A 15568-nucleotide genomic window follows, 5' to 3' on the forward strand; every position below is an offset into this window, starting at 1 on the left:
AGTCGTGTAGTTTGAGCTTTTTTTTTGCATTGATGAACAACTGGTTTGTGTGTGTGCTCTAAATTGTGAGGTTGATGACTGATTATTGGTTATTGACGGATGAATCCACTGCACAGATTGATGAAGAGAAAAAGAGGAAGAGGACGGTGATGACAGAAAGGGGCGGGGCTTAACGTAGACAGAGGCTCCGCCCACATTGATTGATTGATTGATTGATTTCACACACAGGCACACATCAACTGGAAGAATCTTACAAGCATATTTCATTAGCGTCGGCGTGTGAAAATGGGCCCACAGTACTCAGTACCCCGGTTTTAACCGGGTTTTTTAAGTACCCCGTATTTTGATCAAATTCGGGGTATGGTGTTTACATGGACGTAGAGAAACCCGGTTATTCAGTATCCCTGTATACATGATAAATATCTGATTACGTGCGTATGTGTGTTTCATTCATGTTTGTTGTTTACAACTCCTCGTTAGGAGAAAATAAAAATAATGAACATGTGAAAGACATAAACCCACCGCAGACCGAGACCAGACCAGAGACTTCACTCCTTTCTCTTCACACTGACCTTCTGTTTGTACAGACATAGCAGATAAATACACATTTACATAGATATAGACATAGATATACATATAGATATACATATGCATAAATACATGTAGATATAAATAGATACACATAGATATTGTTATAGACAGATATTTATAGATACACAATAGATATAAATAGATATAGACATAGATATAGATACACAGATATAGATATACATAGATGTTATAGACATAGATATAAATAGACAGATATGTATAGACTGTATGTGGTCAGACAAAAAGGGAAAGACTGAGGCAGTTTGACATGAGGTGTCACACACACACACACACACACACACACACACACACACACACACACACACACACACACACACACACACACACACTGGTATCTGTCACTGACTCACTTCCTGTTTGAAGGTCGTTCAGTGACAGTGAAGAAGTCTCTGTCTTCCAGAAGCATGACAGCACATTAATAACCACACACACACACACACACACACACACACACACACACACACACACACACACACACACACACACACACACACACACACACACACACCAATAGACCAATAGATAACAGACGTGTGTGTTTAGTTCAGATCGGCAGGAAACAGTAGCTCCTGTGGTTGGACTGCTGTCAATCATCTGTGTCACACACACACACACGCACGCACGCACGTACACACACACACACACACACACACACACACACACACACACACACACACACACACACACACACACACACACACACACACACACACACACACACACAGTGCTGTTGGAGGGAAGCTCAGACACACACCGCTTCAGTTCAGTTTCTGCACCGACACCGAGACGACAACCATGTCTGTGATGTGTGTGTCCAGGTGTGTGTGTCTGTTGGTGTGTGTGAGTGTGTGTGTGAGTCTGAACCTGCGGGATGAAGCTCAGACGTTCGTCGGACCGACAGGAAGTCTGTTTGGATTCTCCCTGGACTTCCACACCAGCACCAGCAACAGGTCAGGACAGAAACACTTTACGTGTCGCCTATCAACGCATTATAACAGACTTATAATGAGTTATAATGCAGTTATAGCACTGTATAACTATAGTTATAAACACTCATTATCTCTATAACGCACTATAACCAGACTTATAATGAGTTATAATGCAGTTATAGCACTGTATAACTATAGTTATAAACACTCATTATCTCTATAACGCACTATAACCAGACTTATAATGAGTTATAATGCAGTTATAGCACTGTATAACTATAGTTATAAACACTCATTATCTCTATAACGCACTATAACCAGACTTATAATGAGTTATAATGCAGTTATAACACTGTATAACTACAGTTATATTAATGATCATAATGCTTTATAACAATAATCATAACATACTATAAAGCATTTTATCTTGACTCTTAAGGTCTTTGCACACTGAGTCCGTTTTTGTCGTCCGAAATTGCCGCACGTCAAAAAATAAATTGGACCTCATATTGTGTCGATCATGTTTACACACCGAGTACGAAACTTTTGTCCGCCATTAAAGTTTTGGGAACAGGTTCGACAAACAATAGAAACACAGTAGAAACACAGTAGAAACAATAGAAACACAGTAGAAACAGTAGAAACAGTAGAAACACAGTAGAAACAGTAGAAACACAGTGGAGTCACAGTAGAAACAGTAGAAACACAGTGGAGTCACAGTAGAAACAGTAGAAACACAGTAGAAACAGTAGAAACAGTAGAAACACAGTAGAAACAATAGAAACACAGTAGAAACAGTAGAAACAGTAGAAACAGTAGAAACACAGTGGAGTCACAGTAGAAACAGTAGAAACACAGTAGAAACAGTAGAAACACAGTAGAAACAGTAGAAACACAATAGAAACAGTAGAAACAACTAGATAAAGTAGCATTTCCTTTTGGAAATGCGTGTGAATGCTGAAAGCAGCTGAACGCTGTTGCAGAATTAGCAAATAGTGCAAGCAGTGATCACCATACAAGTGTTTGACCAAGGTAGGAATCGAACCCACAACCTCATGGGCAGTAGACTTTCACTCTGCCTCTAGGCCACAGTATACACACAGTTGCAAAGACTGTTGTCTGTTGATGAGCTGCACTCTGTCTCACTCTGAAGTTAACGAGCCCAAAGCTGCACCTGTTGGAAACACACTGTGTCAACACCAAGAAAGCTTGAGAGTCAAGCTTGAATGACTTACAATTAAAATGTCTGTGAATTTCAGGCTGAGAGCAGCAGTTTCAACATGAAGCAAGTTATCAGAAGTCAACAGAGGACGACTGGGAAAATAATTCACTATAATTGTTGTTGAGGCAAGATTTGAACAAGCAACCTTCAGGTGTTCAGCCCAGTGAGCTAACCACTAGGCTACAGACAGAGACAGTGTGTGAGGGGCAAAGAAAACCTTTAATAAGAGGATCACTGGCTTCTGCTTTAAAAAAAAGTAAGGAAAGTGCAGAAATTAGCCACACCAAGTAAGAAGAGGACTTTTTTGTGACCTGTGACTATTTTTTGGTGAATTAAAACGAATTAAAAAGCACTTAACAGCAAGTTACAAAGTTGAGCTCCTTCTCCTGCTGCTGTGAAAAAAATACATTGGGCTGAATGAGAGCAGAGAGCTCCCTGGCTGCATTAAAAAAATATTTTTAAATTATTATCTAAGTCTCTTTGCATTTTTGACCAGAATTTTAGCCAGAAGACAAGTGTGGCTACAAAACTGGAGAAAATCATGTGTCTAGAGTTTAATTTGTGGCCGTGCTGACAGTTTAGCCAGAAAAACTCTAGAATGTTTTTTTGCCTCTCTCCACTCTGGCTGACAATGTCACCACTCTAGCTCTGCTCGTTAGACGCAACACACACCCAATATAAAGCTGGATTTTGTCAAAAAACGTAATGATTTTAAAACTGCCAAATATCAGAAACTGTTGAAGATATCAATAAGCTGAGTCATAGAGGAACACTTAAAAAGTTTGTCTACAGCTTAGAATTTGAATGAAGTCTCTAGCAGAAAGTATGGTGAAGCTTTAGTGGCTGAAAGAAGTAAGAAGAGTTGAAGAGTTTGAAGACTGTTCCAATGCATTCTCTATGGGGGAAAAAAAAATCTGAAAAAGTTAAATATTTGAAAAAGTATAAAAAGTATGAAAAATTTGAATACATCCGATAAAGTCCAGAAAAAGCTGCACGTTTTGATATATGAATTGTTGAAATAGCACAAAGTATGAAGGACTAGAAGAAGACCGTAAAAAGGCGGAAGAAATTGGCCGAACAGAAGAACAATGGATTGTGATGTGTTCTAGGTCCTTCGCTGTGATTGGAGCTCCCCGAGCTGACAGCAGCCAACCGGGCGTGGCCGAGGGCGGCGCCGTGTTCCTCTGCCCCCTGTCACCTGAAGGCGCCGGCTGTGACATCGTTGAGTTTGATCAAAAAGGTAAATGGTAAATCAGGCGGCAGAGAACACAGAGTCACCAGGTGTGTTTACCTGCAGTGTTTTCCTCAGTCTGATTGTAAACAGTCGTTTTAAATGAATCTTATTGGACCTGTTCACATGAACACTAAAGAAACTGATCCACGTTCAGTCCACGTCTACATGGACCAGCTGAAGCCGATTATATTAAACTGTGTCTCAGTTCAGCAGCTGCAGCTTTGGAGGACCCAGCCTACGCCGTCTCCGGGGGCAACGGCTTCGGGGGCTCCTCCTCCTCCAGAGGCTCAGTCAACCGTCGGTAAATGAGACGGTCTAGCCTGGTGCGTCCGAATGTAAACAACGTCCTAACAACGTCCTAACGTTAAACATTTGAAAGTGGCAAGGCAAGGCAAGGCAAGGCAATTTTATTTGTATAGCCCGTTTTTACCACCAGTTTGTCTCAAAGGGCTTTACATCCCATCGTAACAACATCCTCTGTCCTTAGACCCTCACATCGACTGAGGAAAAACTCCATGGAAAACCCTTTTAACAGGGAAAACCAGGAGAAAGCTCAGGGTGAGCAACAGAGGAGGGATCATCACCCAGGACGGACAGACGGGACAGAGATGTTGTTACAGACAAGAAAACAGTTTATAGTTTGTCACAGAATGTGTGAAATATGGAAATGTTAGCAGGAGTTGATGAAGGCAGTCTCTGGTGGTGGTGGGGGGGGGGGGGGGGGGGGGGGGAGTGATCAGTGGCGCTTGCAGCGGCTCCTCCGCTCCTCACCTACGGCCAGCGGAGCGCGGCTCCATGGCGACCAGCGGAGCCTCCACGCCGCTGCAGAGGGAGCGGGGACAAGGCGGAGAGCTGCTAACGGTCCATAGCATGCTACGTTGCTAATAACAACAACGGAGCGCCCGCCAACGTCAATACGTGACGCCTACGTACGATGACGCGCATGAGCAGAATTAATAATCCTCTATCAACTGAAGCAGCATGAAGCTGATTATCAGTCGCCGTAGACTTCCTCTTCCAATCCGATCCAAAATACAATCTGATCCGGTGTTTACACGAGACATTTAGAATCTGATCGACTTCTTAATCTGATTGTAAACAGTATTTTTGTAAACACAGCTTGTGTCTGTTGTTGTTGTTGTTGTTGTTGTGGTCCTTACCCGCTGCAGGTGACGAGGACTACATCAGCGACGACGGTCTGCTGCTCCAGGCCTTCAAGAGCCGGCAGTGGTTCGGAGCCTCGGTCCGGTCGCTGAGCAGCTCACAGCTGCTGGTGAGACCACACACACACACACACACACACACACACACACACACACACACACACACACACACACACACACACACACACACACACACACACACACACACACACACACACACACACACACACACACACACACACAGTAACACACACACACACACACACACACACACCTGGTGGGACCTGGTGTTATAAACTGGACGTCTGTCCGTCCTGGGTGAGGGATCCCTCCTCTGTTGCTCACCCTGAGCTTTCTCCTGGTTTTCCCTGTTAAAAGGGTTTTCCATGGAGTTTCTCCTCAGTGGATGTGAGGGTCTAAGGACAGAGGATGTTGGTTTGATGCCATGTGAAGCCCTTTGAGACAAACTGCTGGTAAAAACAGGCTATACAAATAAAATTGCCTTGCCTTGGTGAGACTTGATGAGACTTGGTGAGACTCGGTGAGACTTGATGAGACTTGATGAGACTTGGTGAGACTCGGTGAGACTTGATGAGACTCGGTGAGACTTGGTGAGACTTGGTGAGACTTGATGAGACTTGATGAGACTTGGTGAGACTTGGTGAGACTTGATGAGACTTGGTGAGACTTGGTGAGACTTGGTGAGACTTGGTGAGACCTGGTGAGACCTGGTGAGACCTGGTGAGACTTGGTGAGACTTGGTGAGACCATCTTCCGTGTCCTCTCAGGCGTGCGCTCCTCTCTTCCACTGGAACGCTCGAGGCCGCGGGGCGGAGTCGGGGAAGACGCCGGTGGGGAACTGTCTCCTTCTGGACCACAAGACCGGACTGTCCTCCTCCTTCTCCCCATGCAGAGGAGCGCTGACCGAGGCCGAGTACAAGAAGCTCAAATACGGTGAGATCACAGCTCCTGGTCTGCCCCCTTCAAGCACTTTGTGAATGCTTTTTTTTTTTTTTAACTCTTTATTTATTTTCCTTTTTTTTTGTTTTACATAAACAAGAGTCATTGCACAACAATGCAAGTCACCAAAATGATAAAAGATAACCCTAACCCCTAAAAACCGAGTAAAAGTAAATAAAGTAAATAAATAAGTAAGAAGTGGAGGTGGGGCACACCCCTCTGGATGCAGCTTTCATCCCTGTCCATTAGGTCTGCTGCATATTAGACTCTTCTTTTTTCATATACACAAACCATTTCTGCCACCTTTGGCCCAAGGTCCCTGCAGTAAGTCAGTCTTTCCATTTGTGAATGTTTCTATGTTGTCTGCTGTCTTGTTTGTCCTAATGCTGCTCTTCATGCCTTTTAAATTGCCCATTGGGGACAAATAAAGTGTTTGATTGATTGATTGATTGATTGATTGATTGATTGATTGATTGATTGATTGATTGATTGATTGATTGATTGATTGATTGATTGATTGATTGATTGACACCAGGTGGGTGTGTCTGAAAGGTCTCACCTTGTGTGTGTTTCTTGTTGCCTAGCAAAGGACCAGCGGTACTGTGAGGTCGGCTTCAGCTCTGACGTCACAAAGGTGGGTGGATGGGAGAGGAGGGGGTGGGGGGGGGGGGGTCATGGTATCAGCTGCTATATAGACGAATTTGGGGAAATAACCGTACTAAGAGTGCTGTAGATTCTCTACACGTTGATCTTCTGATGATCTTCCCCCTATGGTTTTCATGGCGGTTTGAGCCAGGCGTGAAAGTTCAGGCCTCGTCCACACCAACACGGGTATTTTTGAAACCGAACTTTTCTGGACGCCGGTTAAAAAAAGATTTGCGTCCACACCACCGGTGTGATAAAAAATATCTCCGTCCACATGAAACCACAAAATCCGCCTAAAACAATGTCATGCACATGCCAAAGCAGTAGGTGGCGATAGCACTCCTAACAGGAAGGCCATTTTAGCCAATCACAAGGCTGGAAAAATTCATACTGGGAAAACAACAATGGCTCCTATGCTAAATGCTAAATGCTAAATAGCACCAGTAGTAGCCTAGCTGGTCACGTCTAGAGCTCCACAAGTCTCCATGGATACAACTTACTGTTTACCATCACACAGTGTGACGTCAAACAATGTCGTCAAGAAATCACAGTTTTCCTCGGTTTTCCTGTTCCACACATGAAGCTGAAACCGGAGTTTCAGAAAAAGTTCACTGGACTCGGGTTACAAAGAACTCTGGTTTCAGGAGCCGACGACTGCGGTTCCGTGAAGAGAAACACACGGTTTCAAACTACCCGCGTTGGTGTGGACGGCCCCTCAGCCACCGCGTTGGTGTGGACGGCCCTCAGCCCCTCAGCCACCGCGTTGGTGTGGACGGCCCCTCAGCCACCGCGTTGGTGTGGACGCCCCCTCAGCCACCACGTTGGTGTGGACGCCCCCTCAGCCACCGTGTTGGTGTGGACGGGGCCTCAGCCACCACGTTGGTGTGGCCGGCCCTCAGCCACCGTGTTGGTGTGGACGCCCCCTCAGCCACCGCGTTGGTGTGGACGGGGCCTCAGCCACCGCGTTGGTGTGGACGGCCCCTCAGCCACCGTGTTGGTGTGGACGGCCCCTCAGCCACCGCGTTGGTGTGGACGGCCCCTCAGCCACCGCGTTGGTGTGGACGGCCCCTCAGCCACCGCGTTGGTGTGGACGGCCCCTCAGCCACCGTGTTGGTGTGGACGGCCCCTCAGCCACCGTGTTGGTGTGGACGGCCCCTCAGCCACCGCGTTGGTGTGGACGGCCCCTCAGCCACCGTGTTGGTGTGGACGGCCCCTCAGCCACCGTGTTGGTGTGGACGGGGCCTCAGCCACCGCGTTGGTGTGGACGGCCCCTCAGCCACCAGTACCGAGGTGTTGCCTTACCTGTATGCTGCATCTGAAAACTCAGCTGGTAAAATAAAAACATGATGTTGTTGTTCGCACCGTGTTGCAGGACGGCCGGCTGGTGCTCGGCGCTCCGGGAGGATTCTTCTTCCAGGGTGAGTGGCTCCTCCTGCTGGTCAGGAAGTGAACTACGACTCTCTGTCGTTTGTAAGTGAACTACGACTCTCTAGTGAACTACGACTCTCTAGTGAACTACGACTCTGTCGTCAGTAAGTGAACTACGACTCTGTCGTCTGTAAGTGAACTACGACTCTCTAGTGAACTACGACTCTAGTGAACTACGACTCTGTCGTCAGTAAGTGAACTACGACTCTCTAGTGAACTACGACTCTCTAGTGAACTACGACTTTAGTGAACTACGACTCTCTAGTGAACTACGACTCTCTAGTGAACTACGACTTTAGTGAACTACGACTCTAGTGAACTACGACTCTAGTGAACTACGACTCTCTAGTAAACTACGACTCTAGTGAACTACGGCTCTCTAGTGAACTACGACTCTAGTGAACTACGACTCTAGTGAACTACGACTCTAATGAACTACGACTCTCTAGTGAACTACGACTCTCTAGTGAACTACGACTCTAGTGAACTACGACTCTCTAGTGAACAACGACTCTAGTGAACTATGACTCTCTAGTGAACTACGACTCTAGTGAACTACGACTCTCTAATGAACTACGACTCTCTAGTGAACTACGACTCTAGTGAACTACGACTCTCTAGTGAACTACGACTCTCTAGTGAACTACGACTCTCTAGTGAACTACGACTCTCTAGTGAACTACGACTCTAGTGAACTACGACTCTCTAGTGAACTACGACTCTCTAGTGAACTACGACTCTCTAGTGAACTATGACTCTAGTGAACTACGACTCTAGTGAACTATGACTCTAGTGAACTACGACTCTCTAGTGAACTACGACTCTAGTGAACTACGACTCTCTAGTGAACTACGACTCTCTAGTGAACTACGACTCTGTCGTCAGTAAGTGAACTACGACTCTGTCGTCTGTAAGTGAACTACGACTCTCTAGTGAACTACGACTCTAGTGAACTACGACTCTGTCGTCAGTAAGTGAACTACGACTCTCTAGTGAACTACGACTCTCTAGTGAACTACGACTCTAGTGAACTACGACTCTAGTGAACTACGACTCTAGTGAACTACGACTCTCTAGTAAACTACGACTCTAGTGAACTACGGCTCTCTAGTGAACTACGACTCTAGTGAACTACGACTCTAGTGAACTACGACTCTCTAGTGAACTACGACTCTCTAGTGAACTACGACTCTGTCGTCAGTAAGTGAACTACGACACTGTCGTCTGTAAGTGAACTACGACTCTCTAGTGAACTACGACTTTAGTGAACTACGACTCTAGTGAACTACGACTCTAGTGAACTACGACTCTCTAGTAAACTACGACTCTAGTGAACTACGACTCTCTAATGAACTACGACTCTCTAGTGAACTACGACTCTAGTGAACTACGACTCTCTAGTGAACTACGACTCTCTAGTGAACTACGACTCTCTAGTGAACTACGACTCTAGTGAACTACGACTCTGTCGTCAGTAAGTGAACTACGACTCTCTAGTGAACTACGACTCTAGTGAACTACGACTCTCTAGTGAACTACGACTCTAGTGAACTATGACTCTCTAGTGAACTACGACTCTAGTGAACTACGACTCTCTAGTGAACTACGACTCTCTAGTGAACTACGACTCTCTAGTGAACAACGACTCTAGTGAACTATGACTCTCTAGTGAACTATGACTCTAGTGAACTACGACTCTCTAGTGAACTACGACTCTAGTGAACTACGACTCTCTAGTGAACTACGACTCTCTAGTGAACTACGACTCTCTAGTGAACTACGACTCTAGTGAACTACGACTCTCTAGTGAACTACGACTCTAGTGAACTACGACTCTAGTGAACTACGACTCTAGTGAACTACGACTCTAGTGAACTACGACTCTCTAGTGAACTACGACTCTAGTGAACTACGACTCTCTAGTGAACTACGACTCTCTAGTGAACTACGACTCTAGTGAACTACGACTCTCTAGTGAACTACGACTCTAGTGAACTACGACTCTAGTGAACTACGACTCTCTAGTGAACTACGACTCTCTAGTGAACTACGACTCTAGTGAACTACGACTCTAGTGAACTACGACTCTCTAGTGAACTACGACTCTAGTGAACTACGACTCTAGTGAACTATGACTCTCTAGTGAACTACGACTCTAGTGAACTACGACTCTCCAGTGAACTACGACTCTAGTGAACTACGACTCTAGTGAACTACGGCTCTAGTGAACTATGACTCTCTAGTGAACTACGACTCTAGTGAACTACGACTCTCTAGTGAACTACGACTCTAGTGAACTACGACTCTAGTGAACTACGACTCTCTAGTGAACTACGACTCTCTAGTGAACTACAACTCTAGTGAACTACGACTCTAGTGAACTACGACTCTCTAGTGAACTACGACTCTAGTGAACTACGACTCTAGTGAACTATGACTCTAGTGAACTACGACTCTAGTGAACTACGACTCTCCAGTGAACTACGACTCTCTAGTGAACTACGACTCTAGTGAACTACGACTCTCTAGTGAACTACGACTCTAGTGAACTACGACTCTAGTGAACTACGACTCTCTAGTGAACTACGACTCTCTAGTGAACTACGACTCTAGTGAACTACGACTCTAGTGAACTACGACTCTCTAGTGAACTACGACTCTAGTGAACTACGACTCTAGTGAACTATGACTCTCTAGTGAACTACGACTCTAGTGAACTACGACTCTCCAGTGAACTACGACTCTAGTGAACTACGACTCTAGTGAACTACGGCTCTAGTGAACTATGACTCTCTAGTGAACTACGACTCTAGTGAACTACGACTCTCTAGTGAACTACGACTCTAGTGAACTACGACTCTAGTGAACTACGACTCTCTAGTGAACTACGACTCTCTAGTGAACTACGACTCTAGTGAACTACGACTCTAGTGAACTACGACTCTCTAGTGAACTACGACTCTAGTGAACTACGACTCTAGTGAACTACGACTCTCTAGTGAACTACGACTCTCTAGTGAACTACGACTCTAGTGAACTACGACTCTAGTGAACTACGACTCTAGTGAACTACGACTCTAGTGAACTACGACTCTAGTGAACTATGGACTCTCTAGTGAACTACGACTCTAGTGAACTACGACTCTCCAGTGAACTACGACTCTAGTGAACTACGACTCTAGTGAACTACGACTCTAGTGAACTATGACTCTCTAGTGAACTACGACTCTAGTGAACTACGACTCTCTAGTGAACTACGACTCTAGTGAACTACGACTCTAGTGAACTACGACTCTCTAGTGAACTACGACTCTCTAGTGAACTACGACTCTAGTGAACTACGACTCTCTAGTGAACTACGACTCTAGTGAACTACGACTCTAGTGAACTACGACTCTAGTGAACTACGACTCTAGTGAACTACGACTCTAGTGAACTACGACTCTTAGTGAACTATCGACTCTAGTGAACTACGACTCTAGTTGAACTACGACCTCTAGTGAACTACGACTCTAGTGAACTACGACTCTAGTGAACTACGACTCTCTAGTGAACTACGACTCTCTAGTGAACTACGACTCTCTAGTGAACTACGACTCTAGTGAACTACGACTCTCTAGTGAACTACGACTCTAGTGAACTATCGACCTCTCTAGTGAACTACGACTCTCTAGTGAACTACGACTCTAGTGAAGTGAACTACGACTCTAGTGAACTATGACTCTCTAGTGAACTACGACTCTAGTGAACTACGACTCTAGTGAACTACGACTCTAGTGAACTACGACTCTCTAGTGAACTACGACTCTAGTGAACTACGACTCTCTAGTGAACTACGACTCTAGTGAACTACGACTCTCTAGTGAACTACGACTCTAGTGAACTACGACTCTCTAGTGAACTACGACTCTCTAGTGAACTACGACTCTCTAGTGAACTATGACTCTAGTGAACTATGACTCTCTAGTGAACTATGACTCTAGTGAACTACGACTCTCTAGTGAACTACGACTCTCTAGTGAACTATGACTCTAGTGAACTACGACTCTAGTGAACTACGACTCTAGTGAACTACGACTCTCTAGTGAACTACGACTCTCTAGTGAACTACGACTCTAGTGAACTACGACTCTAGTGAACTACGACTCTCTAGTGAACTACGACTCTAGTGAACTACGACTCTCTAGTGAACTACGACTCTCTAGTGAACTACGACTCTAGTGAACTACGACTCTAGTGAACTACGACTCTAGTGAACTACGACTCTCTAGTGAACTACGACTCTCTAGTGAACTACGACTCTAGTGAACTACGACTCTCTAGTGAACTACGACTCTAGTGAACTACGACTCTAGTGAAACTAGACTCTCTAGTGAACTACGACTCTAGTGAACTACGACTCTCCAGTGAACTACGACTCTAGTGAACTACGACTCTAGTGAACTATGACTCTAGTGAACTACGACTCTAGTGAACTACGACTCTCCAGTGAACTACGACTCTAGTGAACTACGACTCTAGTGAACTACGACTCTCTAGTGAACTACGACTCTAGTGAACTACGACTCTAGTGAACTACGACTCTCTAGAGAACTACGACTCTCTAGTGAACTACGACTCTCTAGTGAACTAAGACTCTAGTGAACTACGACTCTAGTGAACTACGACTCTCTAGTGAACTACGACTCTCTAGTGAACTACGACTCTCTAGTGAACTACGACTCTCTAGTGAACTACGACTCTAGTGAACTACGACTCTCTAGTGAACTACGACTCTAGTGAACTACGACTCTCTAGTGAACTACGACTCTCTAGTGAACTACGACTCTAGTGAACTACGACTCTCTAGTGAACTACGACTCTCTAGTGAACTACGACTCTCGAGTGAACTACGACTCTCTAGTGAACTACGACTCTAGTGAACTACGACTCTCCTAGTGAACTACGAACTCTCTAGTGAACTACGACTCTAGTGAACTACGACTCTAGTGAACTACGACTCTCTAGTGAACTACGACTCTAGTGAACTACGACTCTCTAGTGAACTACGACTCTCTAGTGAACTACGACTCTAGTGAACTACGACTCTCTAGTGAACTACGACTCTAGTGAACTACGACTCTAGTGAACTACGACTCTAGTGAACTACGACTCTCTAGTGAACTACGACTCTAGTGAACTACGACTCTCTAGTGAACTACGACTCTAGTGAACTACTCTAGTGAACTACGCTCTAGTGAACTACGACTCTAGTGAACTACGACTCTCAGTGAACTACGACTCTAGTGAACTACGACTCTCAGTGAACTACGACTCTAGTGAACTACGACTCTCTAGTGAACTACGACTCTCTAGTGAACTACGACTCTAGTGAACTACGACTCTCTAGTGAACTACGACTCTAGTGAACTACGACTCTAGTGAACTACGACTCTAGTGAACTACGACTCTCTAGTGAACTACGACTCTAGTGAACTACGACTCTAGTGAACTACGACTCTCTAGTGAACTACGACTCTAGTGAACTACGACTCTCTAGTGAACTATGACTCTAGTGAACTACGACTCTCTAGTGAACTACGACTCTAGTGAACTACGACTCTCTAGTGAACTACGACTCTCTAGTGAACTACGACTCTCTAGTGAACTACGACTCCAGTGAACTATGACTCTAGTGAACTACGACTCTCTAGTGAACTACGACTCTCTAGTGAACTACGACTCTCTAGTGAACTACGACTCTAGTGAACTACTACTCTAGTGAACTACGACTCTCTAGTGAACTACGACTCAACTACGACTCTAGTGAACTACGACTCTAGTGAACTATGACTCTCTAGTGAACTACGACTCTAGTGAACTACGACTCTCCAGTGAACTACGACTCTAGTGAACTACGACTCTAGTGAACTACGGCTCTAGTGAACTATGACTCTCTAGTGAACTACGACTCTAGTGAACTACGACTCTCCAGTGAACTACGACTCTAGTGAACTACGACTCTAGTGAACTACGACTCTAGTGAACTATGACTCTCTAGTGAACTACGACTCTAGTGAACTACGACTCTCTAGTGAACTATGACTCTCTAGTGAACTACGACTCTAGTGAACTACGACTCTAGTGAACTACGACTCTCCAGTGAACTACGACTCTAGTGAACTACGACTCTCCAGTGAACTACGACTCTAGTGAACTACGACTCTCCAGTGAACTACGACTCTAGTGAACTACGACTCTAGTGAACTACTACTCTAGTGAACTACGACTCTCTAGTGAACTACGACTCCCTGTTCTCAGGTCAGGTCTTCACCGTTGCCGTGAGCGACGTGGTCAGCGGCGGCGGCGGCGACGAGCCCATTCAGTATGTGGGCGGCGTCGGCCAATCAGATGAGAGGGGAGGTTACGACGTCTACCGCGGTGAGTTTATTCTGAAAGGCCCACATCGATGTTTCCTGTTTATAAACACACTGTAACACTGCAGCTCATCACTGGCTGTGTGTGTGTGTGTGTGTGTGTCAGGTTACTCTGTGGCCAGTGGTCAGCTGACTGAAGACATCATACCAGGTCAGTATAATATAATATAATATAACTTAATACAATATAATATAACTTAATACAATATAATATGACATAATATAATATAATATAATATAATGTAATACAATATCTCTGGTGATCAATAACCAGTAAGATGTGTTTCAGATTATCTGGTGGGAGTTCCCAACGACAGGAACACAGCAGGAACAGTAAGACTCACTTTAGTTCACTTTTTCATTTTATTGTTGAATATTTTCAGTTTTGCTTTGATTTTGACGTTTTCTGACGTCACCAGAGAGACCGGTTTGGACCAGGTCTGGACCAGGTCTGGACCAGGTCTGGACCAGGTCTGGACCAGGTCTGGACCAGGTCTGGACTGAGTGGTTCTTGTGGTTCTGTTGCTAGGTGACGGTCTACGACGGCCGGAGCAGTGGGACTCTGAGTGTTCACCACGTCTTCCAAGGAGCTCAGGTGATGATGTCACATGTCAAGATGTCATAGATAGAAACACGTAGATGCCTCTGACGCTGCTGCTGCTGCTGCTGCTGCTGCTGCTGCTGCTGCTGCTGCTGCTGCTGCTGCTGCTGCTGCTGTTGCTGCTGCTGTTGCTGCTGCTGCTGCTGCTGTTGCTGCTGCTGCTGCTGCTGCTGCTGCTGTTGCTGCTGCTGTTGCTGCTGCTGCTGCTGCTGCTGCTGCTGTTGCTGCTGCTGTTGCTGCTGCTGCTGCTGCTGCTGCTGCTGTTGCTGCTGCTGTTGCTGCTGTTGCTGCTGCTGCTGCTGCTGTTGCTGCTGCTGTTGCTGCTGCTGCTGCTGCTGCTGCTGCTGCTGCTGCTGCT

General features: G+C 45.4%; 1 protein-coding gene across 1 annotated transcript in view; it reads left to right on the top strand.

Annotated features, from left to right (window-relative positions):
• Window positions 1-1416: 1416 nt before the first annotated feature.
• Window positions 1417-15568, top strand: part of itga2b (integrin, alpha 2b) — a gene marked incomplete at both ends in the record, with an annotated part of 40752 nt that continues 26600 nt past the window's right edge. The window contains 11 exons of the mRNA XM_083976907.1: window positions 1417-1562; window positions 3873-4010; window positions 4203-4294; window positions 5167-5270; window positions 5949-6114; window positions 6705-6754; window positions 8138-8183; window positions 14494-14613; window positions 14716-14760; window positions 14899-14942; window positions 15139-15204. Of these exons, the coding sequence (XP_083833033.1) occupies window positions 1417-1562; window positions 3873-4010; window positions 4203-4294; window positions 5167-5270; window positions 5949-6114; window positions 6705-6754; window positions 8138-8183; window positions 14494-14613; window positions 14716-14760; window positions 14899-14942; window positions 15139-15204 (1017 nt within the window). The remainder of the gene's footprint in view (window positions 1563-3872; window positions 4011-4202; window positions 4295-5166; window positions 5271-5948; window positions 6115-6704; window positions 6755-8137; window positions 8184-14493; window positions 14614-14715; window positions 14761-14898; window positions 14943-15138; window positions 15205-15568) is intronic.

This window comes from Trachurus trachurus (genome assembly GCF_905171665.1).
Source record: "Trachurus trachurus genome assembly, chromosome: 8".
Classification (NCBI taxonomy): domain Eukaryota; kingdom Metazoa; phylum Chordata; class Actinopteri; order Carangiformes; family Carangidae; genus Trachurus; species Trachurus trachurus.